The 19,695-nt window shown below is 52.5% G+C and overlaps 7 protein-coding genes across 7 annotated transcripts; 4 read left to right on the forward strand and 3 right to left on the reverse strand.

The window, feature by feature from the left end:
* Positions 1–856: 856 nt before the first annotated feature.
* Z520_03115 (uncharacterized protein) lies at positions 857–1,994 on the forward strand (the record flags this gene model as incomplete). The annotated part of the gene is made up of 4 exons (XM_016773628.1): positions 857–972; positions 1,028–1,222; positions 1,304–1,650; positions 1,732–1,994. The coding sequence occupies 4 exons, from the start codon at positions 857–859 to the stop codon at positions 1,992–1,994; spliced, it is 921 nt and encodes a 306-aa protein (XP_016635685.1).
* Positions 1,995–2,631: 637 nt separating this feature from the next.
* On the reverse strand, positions 2,632–3,243 carry Z520_03116 (uncharacterized protein; the record flags this gene model as incomplete). The annotated part of the gene is made up of 1 exon (XM_016773629.1): positions 2,632–3,243. The coding sequence occupies one exon, from the start codon at positions 3,241–3,243 to the stop codon at positions 2,632–2,634; it is 612 nt and encodes a 203-aa protein (XP_016635686.1).
* A 1,605-nt stretch (positions 3,244–4,848) lies between these two features.
* On the reverse strand, positions 4,849–6,736 carry Z520_03117 (uncharacterized protein; the record flags this gene model as incomplete). The annotated part of the gene is made up of 6 exons (XM_016773630.1): positions 4,849–5,189; positions 5,263–5,779; positions 5,850–5,972; positions 6,040–6,152; positions 6,227–6,415; positions 6,499–6,736. 6 exons carry the CDS (start codon positions 6,734–6,736, stop codon positions 4,849–4,851), a joined length of 1,521 nt encoding a protein of 506 aa, XP_016635687.1.
* A 940-nt stretch (positions 6,737–7,676) lies between these two features.
* Z520_03118 (uncharacterized protein) lies at positions 7,677–9,151 on the forward strand (the record flags this gene model as incomplete). Its single annotated transcript, XM_016773631.1, has 2 exons — positions 7,677–9,010; positions 9,079–9,151. The coding sequence occupies 2 exons, from the start codon at positions 7,677–7,679 to the stop codon at positions 9,149–9,151; spliced, it is 1,407 nt and encodes a 468-aa protein (XP_016635688.1).
* Positions 9,152–11,976: 2,825 nt separating this feature from the next.
* Positions 11,977–14,088, forward strand: Z520_03119 (uncharacterized protein; the record flags this gene model as incomplete). Its single annotated transcript, XM_016773632.1, has 7 exons — positions 11,977–12,039; positions 12,093–12,152; positions 12,202–12,344; positions 12,399–12,447; positions 12,497–12,600; positions 12,649–13,819; positions 13,876–14,088. 7 exons carry the CDS (start codon positions 11,977–11,979, stop codon positions 14,086–14,088), a joined length of 1,803 nt encoding a protein of 600 aa, XP_016635689.1.
* A 588-nt stretch (positions 14,089–14,676) lies between these two features.
* On the reverse strand, positions 14,677–16,612 carry Z520_03120 (uncharacterized protein; the record flags this gene model as incomplete). The annotated part of the gene is made up of 2 exons (XM_016773633.1): positions 14,677–16,046; positions 16,282–16,612. The coding sequence occupies 2 exons, from the start codon at positions 16,610–16,612 to the stop codon at positions 14,677–14,679; spliced, it is 1,701 nt and encodes a 566-aa protein (XP_016635690.1).
* A 1,543-nt stretch (positions 16,613–18,155) lies between these two features.
* Positions 18,156–19,414, forward strand: Z520_03121 (uncharacterized protein; the record flags this gene model as incomplete). Its single annotated transcript, XM_016773634.1, has 3 exons — positions 18,156–18,378; positions 18,478–19,188; positions 19,263–19,414. 3 exons carry the CDS (start codon positions 18,156–18,158, stop codon positions 19,412–19,414), a joined length of 1,086 nt encoding a protein of 361 aa, XP_016635691.1.
* Between the last annotated feature and the right edge of the window lie 281 nt (positions 19,415–19,695).

Below are 19,695 nucleotides of genomic sequence, written 5' to 3' on the forward strand. Positions count from 1 at the left end.
GCAAATGATTGACGTCGCGGCATTCCAGGCATACAGGGGCTAGTACGAGGCTCGCGCTGTGGGTGTTTAGAAAGCTCCCAGGGGCTACGGGTTAGCTGGCAAGACTACACTTCAATTCGATAGACGTGGCCTTGAATGAGCCCAACTAGAGACTTCGACCTACATTTCAGCCATATACAAACCGTGATCATCATGAGAAACTGTACCTTTTATCGCCCATTATCGGCGTTTTCCCCGGTGATTCCCATGCTCCTTCCGGAGGTTGTTTCCCCGCAGAGCGATTTGCCGAGGAGAGCTCTCCAACGACGCATGGAGTAGGAATCCATCAATGGGGGAGAAGCCATGTCATCGCTGAATGGGCCAAGTGATTCATTGATGTCCTGAAAGTGGCAGCGTTATCCAGAGTGCAGAAATCTGTGTGATCAAAGAACTCTTTTTTTTTTTGCTGTCACCAAATTTGTAATTGCACGACCTCGTATCTGGCAAAAAGGGGCCACAGCCTTGGCTACTAGGTACCCATCGACCGACTAAAACCGCCACTATGGGTTCCGTCGAAACGATGAAGGCACTTATTTTCCACGGCCCATATGATGTGAGATTAGAAGACCGACCAAGTTCGTTTGGATCCAAGCCACCTTTTTGTCTCTTGCACACACTGGCTGACGAGACCTCCAGTCCCTCGCGTGATAGACCCGACGGACGTGGTGATTAAGACAACCTCTGCCGCCCTATGTGGAAGGTAATGTGCCTGTGGCCATCTCTCCCAGTCCGCTCACCCATCCACGCGCAATTGCTGACTTCAGGGGGGATGTGGTGAAGTGAACTGCACCGCTACCGGGGCCACTCGAAAATCAACATGCAGCCCGGGTACATCTGCGGGCATGAAGGGATGGGCATTGTGCATGAGGTGGGCAGCGAGGTGAGAAACTTCAAAACGGGGGACAGAGTGATTGCCCCGTTCACGATCAGCTGGTCAGTATCCAGTAGTTTCTGGTTTCTGGGTTTCGAGGGCTGAACATGTGCAAAGTGGCGAATGTTTCCATTGCAAGAGAGGCATTACCGGGCGCTGCGTGAAATGCAAGTCGTTTGGATCGGTCGCGCTGGACGGGTCACAGGCTCAGTATTTCAGAGTGCCGTTGGCGGATACCACCCTGTTCCACACCCCACAGGAAGGTGATCTCGGGGAGCTTCTGATCTTGATGACTGATATCTTTCCTACTGGGTAAGGAGTAACAATTTTCCCCCAGTGGCACCGGTTGTTTTTGTCAAAAGGACGATCCGGCTAATGCCGCCCGCACGCCAGATTCAACGGGGCGAGAAATGCCTTCCGCGAAACTCCTAGCGACCAGTGGAAGGATATGACCGTGGTCGTGATTGGGTGCGGACCGGTAGCGCTGTGTGCGATCATCTGCGCGCTGGAATACAAACCTGCCCGAATTGTCGCCATAGACTCGGTCCCCGATCGCCTGCAACGTGCCAAGGACCTGGGCTGCATTCCCCTCAACTTCAAGACGGTCGATGCTGTCAAGGAGGTAATGAGCCTTACGGACGGCAACGGCGCTCATGCAGTCATTGAAGTGGTCGGGCTGAGTCCCGCGCTGAAAACGGCGTACGACGTGATTTGTCCCGGCGGCAAGATCAGCTCAGTAGGTACGTTGGATGACACTCGCAGTGCCCCACCTCTGTTTTGAGGGTTTATGTTCATGTTTATGCTTATGATACCCGCAATAGGAGTCCACAATGGCGAGCTCCCCTTCACGGCCGCAGACTGTTACAACAAGAACGTCCACATTCAGTTTGGCCGGTGTCCCGCGCGGTACGTATTCAATGAGGCCCTGCAGGCTCTGATCCGGAACAAAAGCACGATCGAGAAGATGGGGTTCATCGATCTCGTCCTGCCGGGCTTGGACGAATCGTGTGCGGATGCTTTGCGGCGCTTCGAACGGGCAGAGGTCAACAAAGTGGTTTTCAAGCCGAATGGGACGGACGCCTAGTCGGCTTTGGAAAGCGCTTAGCTTCGAGGAAAGGACAGCAGCTCCATGACAGCTCAGTGGCAAGACAGCGGCATTCGATAAAGGGCTGATGGACTTGCTTCCGATGATTCCATTTGCGGCACCCCAAAATTATCAACAATGTCACATAAAAGCGGGTCTGGTTGAGTGCAATGGACATGGATGATACATAGTGCAGCAGGACATAGATTACGCTGTAAATGCTCCAAGTGAGTTTCATGGCTTACTGCGGCTCGCCTTCAGCAGTGCCTGTGAATGTTGTATCTTGCCTGTTGGACTGTCCGCGTAGCCAATACAAATGGTCCAACAGTCTATAAGCAGAGTGCTCCACTGGGAAGATAGTATTACAGGGGCAACTAGCCAACTTTGGAAGCCCTTGGCGGAGCATTGAGCCCAATGGACCCAACTGGAACCAGTCTCACTTAGGTTCCAAGCGAAGGGGGGAGATTGAATGGAGGAAGAGTCTGGGTAAGGAAATAGAAGCAAACATGGAAATATTCATACAGGCTATGAGGTATTTTGCCGGCGCTCAAATTGAAAAAAGTCCAATGAGAATCATAAACCAAGTGCAATCCGTCTATATCTGCGCAGATCTTTCAGATTCTCCCATGAAAAAAGCTCAAGAAATGACCCGATATCTACTTTCCAGGGGTTTCTGTTCCTTTGCAGCGGGCCTCTTGCCTTCTGGCTTTCCGACGACCATTTGAGCAATCAACTTCCACTTCGCATCAATTGACCACGTCTTCTTCACCTCATCGTCGATGAGCGGGTTATAGTGCTGCACATTGACGCCCAGGCCGGCGGCTTCTAGTGCGGTCCAGAGCACCAATTGGTTCATGCCACTGCCTTGTTCTCGCCAGGCTTCGAATTTGTCGGCGTACGTCACGAACGACGACAGCGGGTCGTACGTGGACGGATCTTCGAAGAACAGGATCGAGGCATACGCGGATTGGAAGGAGTTCAGCTTCGCCTCGGTGGCGGCGGCACGCTCAGCGTTGCCGGCTACGTGCGGCGCCAGGGCAGCCTTAACGATATCCCACAGCTTCTTGTGCTGCTCGCCCAGGAGGACGATGATGCGGGCGCTCTGCGTGTTGAATGCTGACGGCGTCACCAGCAGGGTCTTCTTGACCAGTTCCTCGAGCTTGGCGTCCGAGATGGTCGACTCGCCCGTCAGGTTGTAAATGGTGCGCCGGTTGGCGGCGAGGTCGAGGTAGGTATCTGCGTCAGACATGGTGTAGTGGGATTAAGATCGGTGTAAGTTTGGCTCGATTGCAGACAACTCTGGTAATGCCAATGTTTCTTTTCTTGATCTCTCTTCTCTCTTGGTTGTTGTGCTGGTGCTCTGGCTGGTTGGTTCAAAGTCGTCGAGGAGCTCCATTCCTCGTCCTTTTATGTTCCATCCCCAGTCCCATCCCGCTTTTCTCCCCTTCCACCCGAGGATCGCACATTTGATGGTAGGCATTCCATAATGATAAGTAAGGTCTTAGGAAGCAGGTAATGCTGAAAGAGGCGGTAGGGGTGTTGTCTTAGCTAAGTTCCTATCAAGCAGCTGGTGTCAGTGGTAGCGGAGGATGTTTGGTGCAGATGCTAGAGGGCGGAAACAGTCCGGTGCGGTGCTGCAATATGACGCAAAGGCGCAGGCTACACAGCTTTTCCTTGGGGCTGCAGGGCTGCCTTGGCTGCACCCCCAACTTTGCTTGCTGATAACGGCGCATTACGAAAATGCCTCAACGTGTTTCTTTCCATGAGGTCTGATCCGATGGTCGCTCATATCGGCCACATCGCGGCACTGCTTGCAAATCACAAGAGACTGGTGTTGGTCACGATGCTCCCGCGTGATTATTATTCCGGTGCCCGCACACGGTGCGACAGCCACGAATTCAATGGAATTCGATGATATTCGCACTAGAACATGCGCAGTCTATTCGGGGAGTTCACCTTTCCTTCAACTCTGAGTGCGAAAATGCTCGGCGCTGGGCATAAGGCCATGATGAGATAAGGGGTACGATAGTGGTGCTTGCAAAGAGACGAGCGCCACACAGTGTCCCTACTATGTTCGTTGTATAACAAGCCGACAACTTCTGTGCTGAGCGCTGTACTCGGTAGAGCCTACCTAGGTAGTACTTCCTAGGTAGTTAATCAGCCCTTATTACAGAGGCATCTCCACATACACCGTTCCAACAACAACCAACGAACAAAGACATGATAGCAAGACTCATGGCTATGCTCACGCTACACAGGGAACGCCTCAGGCCTCGCACAAGCCGAGCTCAGGATTGCACAGCCACAGCTCAAAATGGCTTTCTAAAGGCTCAGGTCAAATGGCGGAACGCTCAAGTCTGAAAACGGAGATGGACTTCAGCGAGGTCAAAGATCGCCGCTGAGTATAGTGGTATACCGACATGGCCAACGGAGTTTTGGATATAGGCCACAATACGATAAATCCTATTTGGATGATTGATCGAGTGTCTGTGACCCGGTGAAGTGCATCCATCTGGCCTGCGTGTCAGATAGTTGTGGCCCAGTTTTGTTGGAACCAGAGACCGAACTTTGATAGGGTCAAAATTTGGGCTTCGAGTGCTCGGTACTATGTATGGTATCTATGCACAGACTGTGGGCTTATGCTTATTAACGAGGCGGTCAGGCCATATATCTCCGGTTTTTCTCGTGGCCGAAGCTGATCAGCGCTCTCTCTCGTAGACATATATTTGATGCCCCACGCCGGGCAAAATCACCTTTCTTCGCTCTCTAACACCACTGGCTTTGGAAAACCGCCCCAGCTCTATTTTGTGCCTGCCGGCAAAGCTGCCGCCATCTACAAAGCTGGACCTCCGACCTATAGCGCATACCTGAACTCGGGGTTCTGCTTATCCGTCAAATCCATAAACTCCCTGTCCGGAACGTGCACGTATCCCTCGGCCGCCGCCACCTGGTCTCGACGCCTGTTCTCCCACACGTACCAGAACCGGAGCACCAAGGCGGTGACGATCGCCAGGGACAGACAGGCCATGATGGCGACTTTGGCGGGAATGTACTCGGGCGCTGTGTAGCCGGTGAATGTCAGGGGCCCGATGATGTTGGAGGCACCGTAGGCGAAGAGGATGATGGCGTTGATGCTGATTTTCTTTGTGTGGCCGGCGTAGTTGGCTGCGGCCCAGGAGTACATCATTGACAGATCTGTGTTTTGGAGTGGTAAGTATATGCTTCGCAGAGGATATGATGAGGAAGAAGGAAGGGGATTTTTGCATACTTGGTCCAAAAATCTGCGTCAGGTAAATACCCGCCAGTTTTCCTGCTTTGTCGCTCTTGGGGAGAAATGCCATTAGGCCGCCGCCCAGCACACCAGGTAGTAGAAGAGCGACGATGCCATAACCGCGGTTGTTGAATCTGCCCGCATACCACGACGCGGAGAGCACCGCAATCATGGAAATCGCACCGCTGGGGATGTTGAGCAGCGCGGATTGCTTGGACGTGTACCCGAAGCCCTTGATCAGTGTCGACGAGTATGTCCCGCACGCGCCAGTGGGCACGTTTCCGGCAATGATGATGACGGCGATGAGCCAAGTTCGCGGATCAAAGATGGTTTCCATGAATTGCGGCGTCTTGAATTTCTTGTTTTCGATACCCGTCATGTTCTCGCGCAGTCGTTCAATGGCGAAGACTTTCTCCTCGTGCGTAAAGGGCGAGGTCATGGGGGAGTCGGGCAGGACTAGGAAGACGACGATGCCCCAGGCGACAGTGACAATGCCGAAGACCAGGAACATGATCTATTATGGACTTGTCAGTTTCTAAAAAGACTCCAGGCTGGTGGTGCAGTGCGGATAGATGATTGCTGACCTGCCACGATTTGAATGCGTCTGCATGGTAGTATTGAAAGCCAAATGAGGCGAGAGCACCAACGATGGTGCCCCCACCAACGCCCAGATACCAGATGGCCACTCTTAAAGGCTGTTCTGCGCGCTACAGAAAATCAGCCTTTCGTCACGAGGTAGATAGTTACGCAATATCACTGTGGCCGATCACATACCTTGTACCACATGCCGGTAATCAGAATCAGGCACGGAGCGCTGGCTGATTCGAACATGCCCAAAAGCAACCGAGAGACGATGAGGCCACCAAAGTTGTGGCACGCGCTGTGAACTATCCGAGAGTAACAAGTGTCAGCGCACGAGATATATTTTCCTTCCATAATTCCGTCGTTGTCCGCAACATACCAGCAAGGATAACACCCCACAAAACAACGTTCACAGCGAGGTACTTGGCCGTCGGGAACTTCTGCATCAAGTAGGCATGCACAGGCTGGAAGACGGCAAAGGTGACGTAGAAGAAAGTGGCCAAGTAGGAGAAGTCGGCAGCACTCATGTGCGTGTCTTTGCTCAATCCCATGACGTTGGCATAATTGACTGTATAGTACCACACATTAGCAGCAGCCTCGATGCACTGAGAGATGAAACGCGAATGCGCAATCTGACAGCAGCCAACGTACTCAAACTCTTGTCGATGTACTGAAGAATGTAGACACCAAACAGCATCGGCATAACGAGCCAGTCAATCCGGCGGAGGAGTTTCTTCTCATCGATCTCGGCAACGGATGCGTCGGCTTCATTGCGGAGGAAGGCGAGAGCACCGTCGACCTGGTCAAGGGCGAGCTTCTCCTTGGCGTCGAACACTGGCTCCTCGACGATGGGATTGACATGGCCGATTTTCTCAACGTCCGTGGCCATGGCTGGCTGGTTCTTCCTCTTGTTTTTGTCGAATAGCAATGAGTATGGATGCGTCGACGGGCGATATTCGACTGAATGCCTGTCCGCCGTGAGTTCAAGAGAGAGTTGAGTCTCTTGCTCTCAGACGTTTTCGTGAGGCCAGGGTTATATAGCCAGGTGGATCAACAGCCTGGGTTGGGGCTGGGCTGGACTGGACTACCAGGGTCGATTCAACCGCTTGTTTAGTTTCCTAGCATCATCATTTGGTGGCAAACAGACTGGTATATAGCCGGTACGAGTATTGGGTCCTCACAAACCCAAAAAGAGCTAGCTTCGAAAGCCTGGTAGGCCATTCTCCGCCCTCGGTGACTGGCCAGATCAGCAGAGATACAGTCCCGACGCTAATGCAGGGCAAGAGATACAGTCCCGGCTCTTACCTCGCGGTTAGTGGCGTTGAAAGATACAGTCCCGGTTGCCCATCAATCAGGCGAGATACAGTCCCGCCATGGCTGGGCAACGAGTAGAACGATATCTGGTTCAGGCGTTGTCGGATTAAAGACGTGCGGTAAGGTCTTGAATATACCACTTGAGACTAGGGCATGCTTGTTTTCCAAGAGTCGTACCACGTGGCTTTCCACTTTTTGTAACACCTGTAGATTCCAAGGGTGTACATCCCCGGGATGCTGTGACAAGAATGCAAGGTGTAATAGCGGCAAAAATCATGGCGTTTGTGAGATTTTCTGCAACTACCTGGAGGGTCAGTCTGCGTGGCTCCGACTTTCACAGTGGAGTTTATCCACACAAACACAGATGAAGAGGAGGATGTGCTGGTATACATATAGTATAGATATTGCGATCCTCCTAGGCTATGAAAAGGTCGACTTCAAAAAGCCTCTTCCGGTTTTCTTTTGATCTTTTGTGATATCTTTCAAAGCCAACTGCTTCCAGAACTGGCCACACAATGCTCAGCAGTCGAAGAACGAGGGCACTTGGCTTGCTTTCATCCAGAATCGAATCCACCTCGTATTTCCCGGTGTCCAGGTATGTTGCCTGCGGCCGAAAGTACAGGCGCACGCTCAGCAGCACGACGCAGACCACCATTCCCTCATACACTGTGAACAAGGACCGGCTGTGGAAGACGATCCACGAAACTGCGCAATGGGGTGCTACCCCAGATGGAGGTATCCGTCGCCTGGCACTGACTGACACGGACAAAGCCGTACGCGAGTGGTTCGTCTCCACGACCCAGTCGCTAGGATGCGCCGTCAAAGTCGACGAAATGGGCAGCTTGTTTGCTACGCGCGCGGGCATCTCCACTTCCCTTGCCCCCATCGGAATTGGGAGCCACCTCGATACCCAACCGGCCGGTGGCCGCTACGATGGGATTCTGGGCGTTCAGGCTGGCATAGAGATCCTACGGGTCCTCGAGGAAAACGGGCATCAGACATACGCGCCACTGGCGGTCATAGACTGGACAAATGAAGAAGGTGCTCGGTTTAACACCGGCATGGTTTCTTCTGGCGTCTGGTCTGGACGTTACACCTTGGATTACGCTCACGCGCTTCCGGCTGCCGAGGACAAATCCAAGACGGCGACCCTGAAGAGTGAGTTGGAGCGGATTGGGTTCTTGGGAAGCGTACCGGCGTCATACAAGGCAAACCCTTTGAGCGCGCATTTCGAGCTGCACATCGAACAAGGCCCAGTCCTCGAGGATGAGGGTAAGAAGGTAGGCGTCGTGACCGGTGTGCAGAGTATGGGGTGGCTTATCATCACGGTCCACGGGAAAAACCAGCACTCGGGCACCTGCCCAATGGATCGGCGCGCTTGTGCTCTGACATCCGCTGCCCGCATGATATCGCGTGTGGAGGAAATCGCTCTTGCTGCAAATGGCCTCTCGACTGTCGGAGTCATCAACTCGTGGCCCCAATCGCCGGCTACCGTGCCTCATAAAGTTGTGTTCAGCGTCGACTTGAGTCACCATTCGACCGAGGTGCGGGAACGTATGATTGCCGACACGTGTGCAGAGTTCGCCCGTATCGCACAGGCAAACAAATGCACAGTTGAGATCGAAGACATCTGGAACAGTCCCGCCGTGCAGTTCCATCAGGATTGCATCAGCTGTGTACGCGAGGCAGCCCGGAACGCAGCCGGAGAGGAGAATGTCAAAGAAATGATGGCAGGTGCTGGCCACGACAGCGTGCACACAAGCGACAGGTGCCCAACAAGCATGGTGTTTGTGCCCTCCAAAGGGGGAATCTCGCATCATCCAGACGAGTATTCTTCTCCAGAGCAATGGTATGTTTCGTCTGATTGCCAGAATTTACCACTCACGAGATCTTTCAAGCTGACAATCTTATATCCAGTGCCATTGGCGCACAAGTCTTGCTTGAAAGTGTGCTGCGATATGACGATCAACTGCGGAAGGCTGCACTTTGACAATTCTTCACAAATTGAGTCGACGTTTGGCTGTGGAGAGGCGTTATGAATTTTGAAACGACGTATTGCCCAGAGGAAAGTAATTAACTTGTTGCTCCGATCTTCTGCCGGTGAGAACCGAAATCTAGACAACATTTCCCTGCATAAGATTTCTCGTCTCATGTTCATCCCGAATATTGTTGTCGAGCAGTTGAGTCCCATGTCGTATACATCGCAGGAAATAGGTGATCATTTTCCATAAATGGGGGCATAGATGGCCAACTTGATATGTCCGCTGCAAGTACTTCTGGAGAGAAATGAATGTTGTTTTGGTGCTCCAGATTGACCGGCGGTGGCACCTCCAGATTGAAGAAACTGTCGTTCGCTGTGGCCTCTGTCATACTGAGAGAAGTCTGTGGCGGAAGGATTGTTGGGATATATTGCCAGGAATTTTCAAGTGCCGGACCAGAGTGCGCTGAAGGCCCTGGATATGATGCTGTAGAGCTGTGGAGAGGGTTGACAAGAGCAGGAACTGCTTGTGGCGGCTGGGACATCGCAGATACCTGACACGGCCAGGGCGACGGAGCAGCAGCAGGGTCAATGTAGGTTAATGGTTGCGATGTGGAAGCCCATGAAATGTTAGATCCATCCGCCTGTTGGCATGATTCTGGTGGTGTCCCAGTTTTGACATGGCCTGCGAATTCAGTGATCAGAACCAGAAACTGCTGCTGTACCAGCCAAATTGTACATACCAATTAACCTCTGCACACGTAAAATATTTTCTGGGGTCCCGTCTTCTCCCAATACATCTAGAGCTTCCATGACCTCCACTTTAACTACCACGCATGGGTAGCCCAGACGCACGCAGTTGGCACATCTGCGTAAGGGGTCTCCAACGGCAGGCCTGCACCTGGCCTTTCGTTTTCGGCAATGGTCTACCAAATGAGCCTGTGTCCACATTGTCAACCGGATTGTCTGCCCTAGTACTTACCGCACGCGACAGATGCCCGGTAGTAGCCCAACTTGTCCCCCTTCGACCGCGCCCTCGAGAAGTAGCCGCAATGAGACATGATGTCTTCCTGCACTGAATGGATAGTTGGTGCTTGGCCTAGGGTTGTGTGTACAAACGCTTCAACAACCTGTAAATTCCCGGAGTTGCAGTTGATCAGAGAGGTTCTCTCGACGCACGAGTGAAAACGAGGTTTTCCAGGCCCTTATCACTGAGAAACCCCGCAAGCTTGACGCAGATGCCTAATTCGGATAAGCTGTATTATGGAATCCCCAAATGAAACCCACAGGTGAGCCTTGTAAATTACGCGAAAGGTTGGCTAAACGTTAGGCTTCGTCTCCTTCTTTGTCGAGGGAGGCCAGATAGTGCTTGATAATTACCGAGAAGCTTCGCAGAGCGCCAGTCGAATCTTCCCGGCCAAATGCCGTTTCTCCACATCGACAGGATATCCGGATACTTTACCGCCAAGTTGTTTGCCATACAGCAGGGTGTGTTCCAGGGTTACCATGCCCGTTCTCCTCCTCTCCTCGTGCGCTGCATCCAGACTTATTGAGCCGAATGTCTGTTCTGACAGGAGATACAAATTATTACGTCGGCGTCGTTGGCCGAGGCTGCGATGAGGCTACTTTGTAGGGGAGCATCGCCCTCCCAATTCGGCAAGCCATTACACCAATCGCAGGTCTTCAATGCGGGTCCAGACAAGTCGTTGGACCATACCAGAAGCAGCATGGCGCCAGATGAAGCCGATATACCTCTATCTCTTGTATAGCTATAAAGGAGAGGGCAAGTCCTGGATATTTGAGCCATAGTAGGCGTTTGGAAATGGTGTGGCGTTGAATTTTCCATTTTCCGCTGCAGGGTGGAGCAAACTTCTTACAAGTTTGAAGCAGAAACGTCAACACCGTGCAGCATTTTCTCTCCGGGGTGAATTGACGACACGGCAATCGCGCTAGGCTGTGTCCCATTGCTTGGGCAGCGTTCAAATTCGAAGGTTTGGGTAGGGTTTTCTTCCACAACCCGCTTAGGAGACACGCCATACTAGCAGTCAGGGGGGAAAGAGCATTCATTAGTCAGCTCAGCAACAGAATGCTAGAAAGTCGTAGTGTAAATGAAGAAGGTCGGGTTTCGTTTGATAGACCGCGACGCGGCTGAGTGAATGAGGAAAGGAGATTTGTTGTATGCAGAGGCAAATCTTGGTCGAGATGAACATGTAGCCCACGTACCTCGAAGCCGCGTCGTGAACTGCCTCTAGTATCCGTACCCCGGCAATCGTCCTGTTTCTCATATCCTAGAGCGAAGTGAGAGATTTGGTGCCTATCTCATATGACGTGTAGGGAGCTTGCGAGATACCTAGCGATAGAATGAGAGAAGACCGACGCGGGCATATCGGCCCCAGGAGAGCAAGCGATGCAAAGAATGAATCGCGAGGAGAAGCACATCAAGCTGGATACTTGCTCTGGATAGAGTATAGTGTGTTCCGTGAAGACCTTGCCTGGCTTTAGAGGCTGATCCAATTCATTGATGGAAGAGCATCGCATACCTACCTACCTAGGTAACTTTATCAGAGAAGCCTTGTGGTTGATGAGCTGTTAAACGGCCGACTCCGTAATGGTTCGCCGTAGTACCAAACGGGGTTAGCGTGCATATTTCTCCGGCCCGCCAATGGAGGGGACCGGCACCAGGATGCCTGCGGTTGCGGTCAGCTCCCAATGCCTCCCAAAGTGCTTCAGTTTTGTTCCAGCCTGGCAAGTTTGAGAGCCCACCAAGACTGCAGGCTCAGTCTGTTGAATTGCTCTTCCAGCATCTGTCATTCTCAAGCATCTTCCCTGTCAAAACTATGGCTGGCCGTTTCGTACGCTCCTCCAAATATCGGCACGTGTTCGGCCGCCCGACTCGCAAGGTGCGGCTTCACTCACTCTCAACTGGGAGGGTTCAAAGCTAAGAGCTGCAAAGGAACAATGCTATGACAACGTGAGGGTGTCGAAGAATGCTTGGGATACAAACTTGATCAAGGTATATACCACCTGCAAGCTGCAACTTCCCCCGAGGCTCACAGTTGCAGGCCAATCCCGAATACCTCGCCCTCAATTGGGATAGCAGTGGTGGTGGTGCGTTTGCCGTCATCCCTACGAAAGAGAAAGGTCGCCTACCCGAACGTATACCGCTCTTCCGTGGACATACTGCTGTGGTCCTGGACACAGACTGGTGGGTGATTGGTCAAAGAGAAGCAAAACAAGAGCACGGGACTGACGAGTGAAGGAACCCTTTCAATGATTCGTTGATCGCGTCCGGGTCGGATGATGGCAAGGTAGCGATATGCACTCTTTTTGGCGATCAGGAGATGCTGATTTGTGCAGGTTTTCCTGTGGAGAGTTCCGGACGACTTCACACTGCATCTCGACATTCCCGCAGATGAGATCCAAGATATTGCCCCTGTGGGCAAACTAAGTGGTCACCCGAAGTATGCAATTGGTACACTATCTTTGGGACCATGACTGATTCTGTTCAGGAAAGTCGGACACGTGCTCTTCAATCCCGCCGCTGAGAATATCCTGGCATCAGCAGCTGGAGATTTCACGATCAAGATATGGGATATCGAGTCCGGCTCTTCCAAGCTGTCGCTTAAGGTCGGCGAGGTGATCCAGTCTTTGTCATGGAGTGCGAATGGTTCGCTTTTGGTCACGACATCTCGAGACAAGAAATTGAGGATATGGGACACAAGACAAGAAAAACCCGTTCACGAAGGCCCAGGCCATGCAGGCGCCAAAAACAGTCGCGCCGTGTGGATGGGTGAACACGACCGCATCGCGACGACCGGCTTTTCCAGAATGAGTGACCGTCAGCTTGCGCTTTGGGACGTCCGAAACGCACAGGAACCCATCGATGGGTTCCAAATGCTGGACTCGATATCAGGCGTATGCATGCCCTTCTGGGACGAAGGCACCCAGTGTCTATTCCTCGCAGGCAGGGGTGACGGCAACATCCGTTATTACGAATATGAGCATGACAAGTTCGAATACCTGTCCGAGTACAAATCGTCCGATCCTCAACGGGGAGTGGCCTTCATTCCCAAAAGGGGAGTTAATCTGCATGAGAACGAGGTCGCTCGAGCGTACAAGACGGTGAATGACAACTACATTGAGCCTATTTCCTTTATTGTGCCTCGGAGAGCAGAGACTTTTCAGGAGGACATCTATCCCCCTACTGTTGGTCTGAAGCCAGCCATGAGCGGCAAAGAATGGCTTGATGGTGCAGAGGGACTGCCGCCAAAGATTTCCATGGAAAGCTTGTATGAGGGTACCGGTGTGAAAGAAGTCGCAGCGGATGAGGCAAAGCCGGCCAAAAAGGCACCCGAACCTGTCAAGGCTGTCGAATCGAAGAAAGAAGTTCCCGAGCCAACACCAGAACCGATCCCGGCGACAATTCGATCTCCTCCACCATCCATGAAGGAACAAGGTGCCACAATGATGAGTGCTGCCGACAAATTCAAAGATACCGAACTTGCAGAAGGAGGGGACGACGACGAGTCAGATTTCGAGGAAGTCCAGAAGCCCGTGGAACGGACAAGCGCGACCAAACCGGCGGCCGTCTCAGAGGAGGAAAAGGAGCCATCTCCTACGCCCGCTGCGACCAAAGTATGGGAAGACGCCGAGGAACCCGAGCCCGCTCCTAAACACAAGGTCAGACTAGATGTCATGTCATATGCGTATTGTTGAGCTAACATGAGAAAAAACAGATGACGGAATCGGAAATGCCAGACGAACAGACCGTCGAAGAGGGAGAAGCTTCCAACGTCGCTGCTGAGCCGACCCCTCCGTCGTCAGATTCCATGGAGCGTGAAATGAAGAATATGAAGGCCTTAATTGCCCAGCAGTCACGGCAGCTGAGCAGCCTGACCAAGACGGTAACAGAACTTGTTGCGGAAGTGAAGGCTTTAAAAGGATCATAGATGAAGCCGGGTTGGATACATCGTTACAAATTGAAATTTAGCGAGCCGAGTCAAAAAATGTCAGCCTCCCCCAAGGCCTACTTTTCGCCCCCTTTCCAAATTTTGGTCCTTGCTTCGATCGTGGTGACTGCACTAGTCGTGGCTCGATGGCACCGAGAGGATATAAAGAAAGGAGACTAACTAGCATGCAGTATGCTGAGAAAAGCCATATTTGACCAGACCGCGCCTTTATTGGTCCAGTCCTTCTTCCAGTCGTGCTCTTCACTCTATTTAGTCATAATGAGTTGTTGAAATCACCCAAGAAAACCATGATTGCTTCGCCTGTAGCCCCGTCTTCGGTTAATGAAGGACCTTGCCTGGTGGAAGAAATGGGAAAGGGAAAGGTAAGGCAGTGGAAGGTATGATCGTGAGGCTCGAATTGGTAAACTGCACGCTTTTCTACCTTTACTCTCCAAGCGTGAGCTCCATTTGTCGCCGCAGCGAGGTAGTCCAGAATTGGTGTACCGAGATAAAAAACCAGGGGAAAGCCTTGACAGAAAGGCATGAGAGCGGTTTGGCGAAACAGATCGTTTCCCCCAGCATTGGCTTTCACACGTGAGGCATGAAGTTGGGCCAGTTCACGTCTTGGTAGACGGAAGCGGGCAGTGCTCGGAGGCTGGCGAGTGACTCGGCCAGCACGATGGCTCTCGCAGCCATGTACGCGATGACGAAGGGGGCGTGCAACAGAATTTTCAACCAGGGCGGCAACATATTCGCGAGCTCGGGGATGCTGGTGGCTTCACGGTTGAAAAAGTACCGGCCCAGCTCACGGGTGTTGTAAGCACCGATCGGTGCTAAGAGGCAGTAGAGCAGGATCAGGCCGAACTCGGTGCCACCGGACACGAGCCAGAGGTAGAATTCGGTGCGCGAGGGGAACGCCGCTAGCCATGCGAAGCCGATGTGTAGCCCGTGATACATGAGCTGGAACAATACCGTGTAGATCGTCACGCCCGTGGTGAGGCCGCCGGGCGGGAGGGTGATGCTGTTCGGCATTGTCTGTGCGGGCTTTTGTTTGGCCTTTGGGCCATAGAAGAAGACGACCGAAAAACCATACCAGAACGGGATCGTCAGACTCTTCGGGTCGGGCGCAGGCTTGACAAAGTCGAGTGGTGTCCGGGAGTAAGGCTCAACGCAAGGAGAAGGCGATGTGGGAGCAGCGGGTGTGCTGGCTATGCCGGTGGTGCTTGTGGTGTTGATGGTGACAGTGACGGCAGGAGCAGCCTTCGAACTAGTATCACAGACCGGTCGCTCGCAGAGTTGATTAATGTTGGAGTCAATGGGCACAACGCGTTGGACTTGCGGGTCCAAAGGCTTGTAGTACCAGAAGGAGAAGGTGTGTAGCGTGCAAATGATGAATGCTAGCGTGGTGACTTCGAGTGTCGAGTATCCCAGGCCGGTTGCACCACGGGCTATGAAAGAGATGCAGAACCAGGTCATCTGGATGAGTGTCACCAAGCGTGCTAGCCCATCTGCTTTGTTCAGAGCCTGGATTTCCAGCGTGGGAATCTCTGGCAAGATCAAACTCTTGTGTTCGATGAGGTAGGCAAGTTGTTGGCTGTCAACGGGAAATGCAGGATAGTCCCTCGGGGCGACCAGGATACCGCCCATATCTGCATAGAATCCATGGCGTGTCGTCCATTCGGGGTGTCCCAACCTGTGGAAGACCCTGACCGATTGATGTGCGGACAGCCACTGCTCCATAGCCACAGCCACCAGGACTTCGGGAAAGAACAGGGTGAAGAGCTGCCACCGGAATTTGTAGAGAAGCGATCGCCATCCTCGGCGACTCTCTTGGGTAGGTATGTGCAGACAGAGGCATGTCCATGTGCAAAGCCATGTCGTGGCGAGGCTGCCGTACAATATGTCACTTGTGCCTCGCACATTGGGCGGTGATACCCAGCCGCGAATGAGATCTTTGGCTGGAGGTGGCAGCATTCGGCATTTTTGGTTCAAAGTAAAAGCTCAACCTGGGCAATGTTGGCCCCAACGTGGGATCGATGGCAGTATTTGTGGCGGTCTGGCAACAACAGCAGCAGCACAGCCTTGTAGTTTCGTTGTGGACAAAGGCCAGGGGCCGGGCCGCGGTCTGACCAATTCTTCCGTGCCAGCGAGATGTTTTGCAGCGTTGATGCGGATCTTTGAAGCACTGAATACCACGGCCAGATGGGCTGGTCGGATTCAGTGGCGCCTTGGATTTGTGTGCATCAGAAATATGACCACAGCCAACATCTGAATGAAGTTTTGTAGTCTGCTGTCTCTCTGGAGGGGGTCTCACTGGCATATTCGCTGCGAGCGACGCAAATCCCGAGAGAACCCTTGACATGGATCTGAGGTTAGATGTAACGCGAGCCAGATCCAAAAAGCCATGACCAAGTGGTGTGTATCTTAATTGGATGTCTATGCTCTTGGCCCCCTTCTTCCATGCTCCAAGCAAGAGGTATGTCTTGCTGTGGCCCCCGGGGGTTCGGCGGATGGACGCAGCCATGACTAACGCAAGCTGAGAGCCACTCTGCTTTGGCATTACCATAGGATCACGCGTAGCACGTAACAAGTATCTCAACAAGTGGGCTTGAGCCTTGCCGAGACAGGAAGCTCAGATACAGAATGAAGGGGGGCCGACATACTCACCGGGGATATGTCTTGCGCGGCGCGAATGACTAAGACTGCACGTAAGCTAGAGCGTCAGCCAGGCCGCCAGCGGATCGGCCCTTGAGAGATGTGGAGGACGGGGTCATAGACGACATTTATGTAGCCGGCACCAAGTAGTTGAGTCGGTCAGGACCGCGGAGGTGCAACGGGGAGTCACCGCAAGGCTAGCGTGCCAAGGCTTCAAGGCTCTGAACTTGTCCTTTCCAGCCTTGTCTTCCAGCCTTCTCCTGCCTTCTCTTGTATGAACTCAATGCTGCTTTTTCGAAGCTTGTCAACCCTCGGATATGAGCTTCTTCATATGAAGGCCTTAACTTATTCAAGGCTACCCTTAGGTTCTCAAAGACACTGGGTATTGCGACGGATCTCCAATTGCAGCTGGTCCCATCCCGTCGCTTCGTCCGTCGCTCTAGGATCGTTCCCTGCCATTCACAAGACTGTCAATGCTGCAAAACAGCAGATGAAAAGCCTTCACAACGATTGCGTTGACGGCAGCACCTTCTCTAATACTCGCGGCTTCGTAATGGCTGACCAACCCAGAAGTGAGATTCCATACACGGCGAAGACAGAGAAATTCAGTGGTTCGCGGGACTTATGAACTGCGCTTGAGAAGAAAACCGACCATGGCTTCAAGAGTGCGCCTCGTCGTGACCACTAAGAAGAACCATCGAAATCTGGCATTCTATCCGGGAACAAAAATGGTTTGATTTAAAGGAAGCCAAGCGCGACATACTGGAAAGTGCGCCTGTCGAAGTGAGTGTGGACTGGATTGCGCAGGATGACCACCAATATAGTCGACCGCACCCTCGGGGGAAGTTTAGGCAAGCATCTGGTGTACAGCGTGGCAGAGAGCCTTGGTATCCTTCACCGTGAACTAACATGTCCTCGAACAGCAGCAGGATCGGCAGAGGCTTGGCACGCCTCAAAGTAACGCGTCAGATCTCGGATATGAAGCTGAGAGTGAATCTACCACAGCGCATGCCTTTCGTCCAAGCGAACCTGGTATGGACCCCCATGCAGTTCGGGTACACAACACGTAGCAGTTCCCAGACGCTAGCCACGTGCACTTTCGGTCCCATCGAGAACGTCGATAGCCAGTCTCATTCGCCAAATGGTCGGTGCAACTGAGAAGTGAGGAGAAGTCCAAGATAAACAGCCGGATTCGGTCATCTCCAACATGGATTGCGTGATCAAACTGAACCACGGATCGATCGTTGCTCCTGTTATCTACTATCCTCGATTTCTATTTTTTCTTTTCGGTGCGTCGATATCTTCAACCTTGTACTAACAGCACGTTTCGTCTGCATGTTGAGTACCAAAGCACAGATCACTCCGTGTCTATAACCATCGCCGCCACAGATAGTAAGATCGTGCTCGAAACCATGGGCTCCATTGGCGAGAATTATTCAAATGGTCATTCGGCCACTTCCAGCGAAGGCCAGGGCCCCCGAAAGCCACTCAAACAGAGCGGACTGCTGAATGAGAAATTCGAATCCGAAGATCTTACGCCAATTATCGGTCGGGAGTTCCCCCAAGTCAACATTGTTGATGACTTGATGAAGTCCGATGATGCAGATGCACTCTTGAGAGATCTCGCCATCACGAGTATGTATTCTGCCCTCCAATCCCCATTCCTATCCGAAGCCTCGCACTCGGTGTAGGGGAGTACCAGGCTAAGTATTTGCCTTCTTCGAAAATGGTTAGTCAGCGAGCGCGGCGTCGTCTTCTTCCGCAAACAGGACAACTTGACGGACGATTTGCAGAAGAAGTTCATCCAGCGCCTTGGGGAGCTAACGGGCAAGCCGCCCTCATCGACGCTCCATATCCATCCGATCCTCAATGGGTCCAGCGAATTCGGGCACGATTTGGAGATTAGCAACATCTCGTCTGTGTCCCGCAAAAAGCTTTTCGATGCCAGTGGCGAAATCAAGAATAAGCGCAAATACGACGCCGCGCAGTGGCACAGCGATATCCAGTTTGAGCCAGCGCCGGCGGATTACACGAGCTTGAGACTAACCCAGCTGCCCAAGACGGGAGGAGATACCCTCTGGGCAAGCGGTTATGAGATATACGATCGCATGAGCCGACCGTGGCAGAAATTCCTCGAAGGGTTGACGGCGACTTTCATCGGAGACGGGTTCATCAGAGCCGAACAGCAAGGGAGGGCGACGCTGTACGATCAACCCAGAGGATCACCGTTGAATGTGGGCAAGCATTTGAGCGCTGTGCATCCTGTGGTGAGGACAAATCCCGTCACCGGGTGGAAGTCCGTGTATGCGATCGGAACATTTCCCAAAGCGTTCAACGAGTTAAATGCTGAGGAGACTGAAGAGCTGTCTAAGAAACTGCGCGGTATGATCGTGGACAACCACGATTTGCAGGTGAGGCTTAAATGGAGGAATGAGAATGATATTGGTGAGTACCTGCATTCTACCCTGAAGCTCTCCCTGAAGGGCGCTAAGATGCTGATTCGTTTTCTGTGGCAATAGCAATCTGGGATAACCGATCCGTCTTCCACTGTGCCACGTTTGATTACGATGGTTTGGGCGAGCGGTTTGGACATCGCGCGGTCGGTATTGGCGAGGCTCCGTACCTGGATCCGAATAGTCAGTCGCGGGCAGAAGCTCTTGCTTCATCATAGAAGAAGGTGCTGAAGGCGAAGTGCTGCTCGGCTGGAACAGCCTTTGACAAGAAAACAGATAGATCGCCTCCAAAGGCCAAAGATGAACAGATGCGTATCATCACCATGAAATGTGGAACGAAGCACATGTGTGATGTCAGGTCAGCACTATGTTTCTTTCAAGCGTTTACCTGGTTCCCATACATCAGGTAATTGAGTAACAGTAACATGCACTGACTTCTAGCGACTGCGAGAACATCTTTGATCCGTTTGTCCTCGGCCACAGTGGCATAGATTCACCT

This window comes from Fonsecaea multimorphosa (assembly GCF_000836435.1).
Source record: "Fonsecaea multimorphosa CBS 102226 unplaced genomic scaffold supercont1.4, whole genome shotgun sequence".
Lineage (NCBI taxonomy): Eukaryota > Fungi > Ascomycota > Eurotiomycetes > Chaetothyriales > Herpotrichiellaceae > Fonsecaea > Fonsecaea multimorphosa.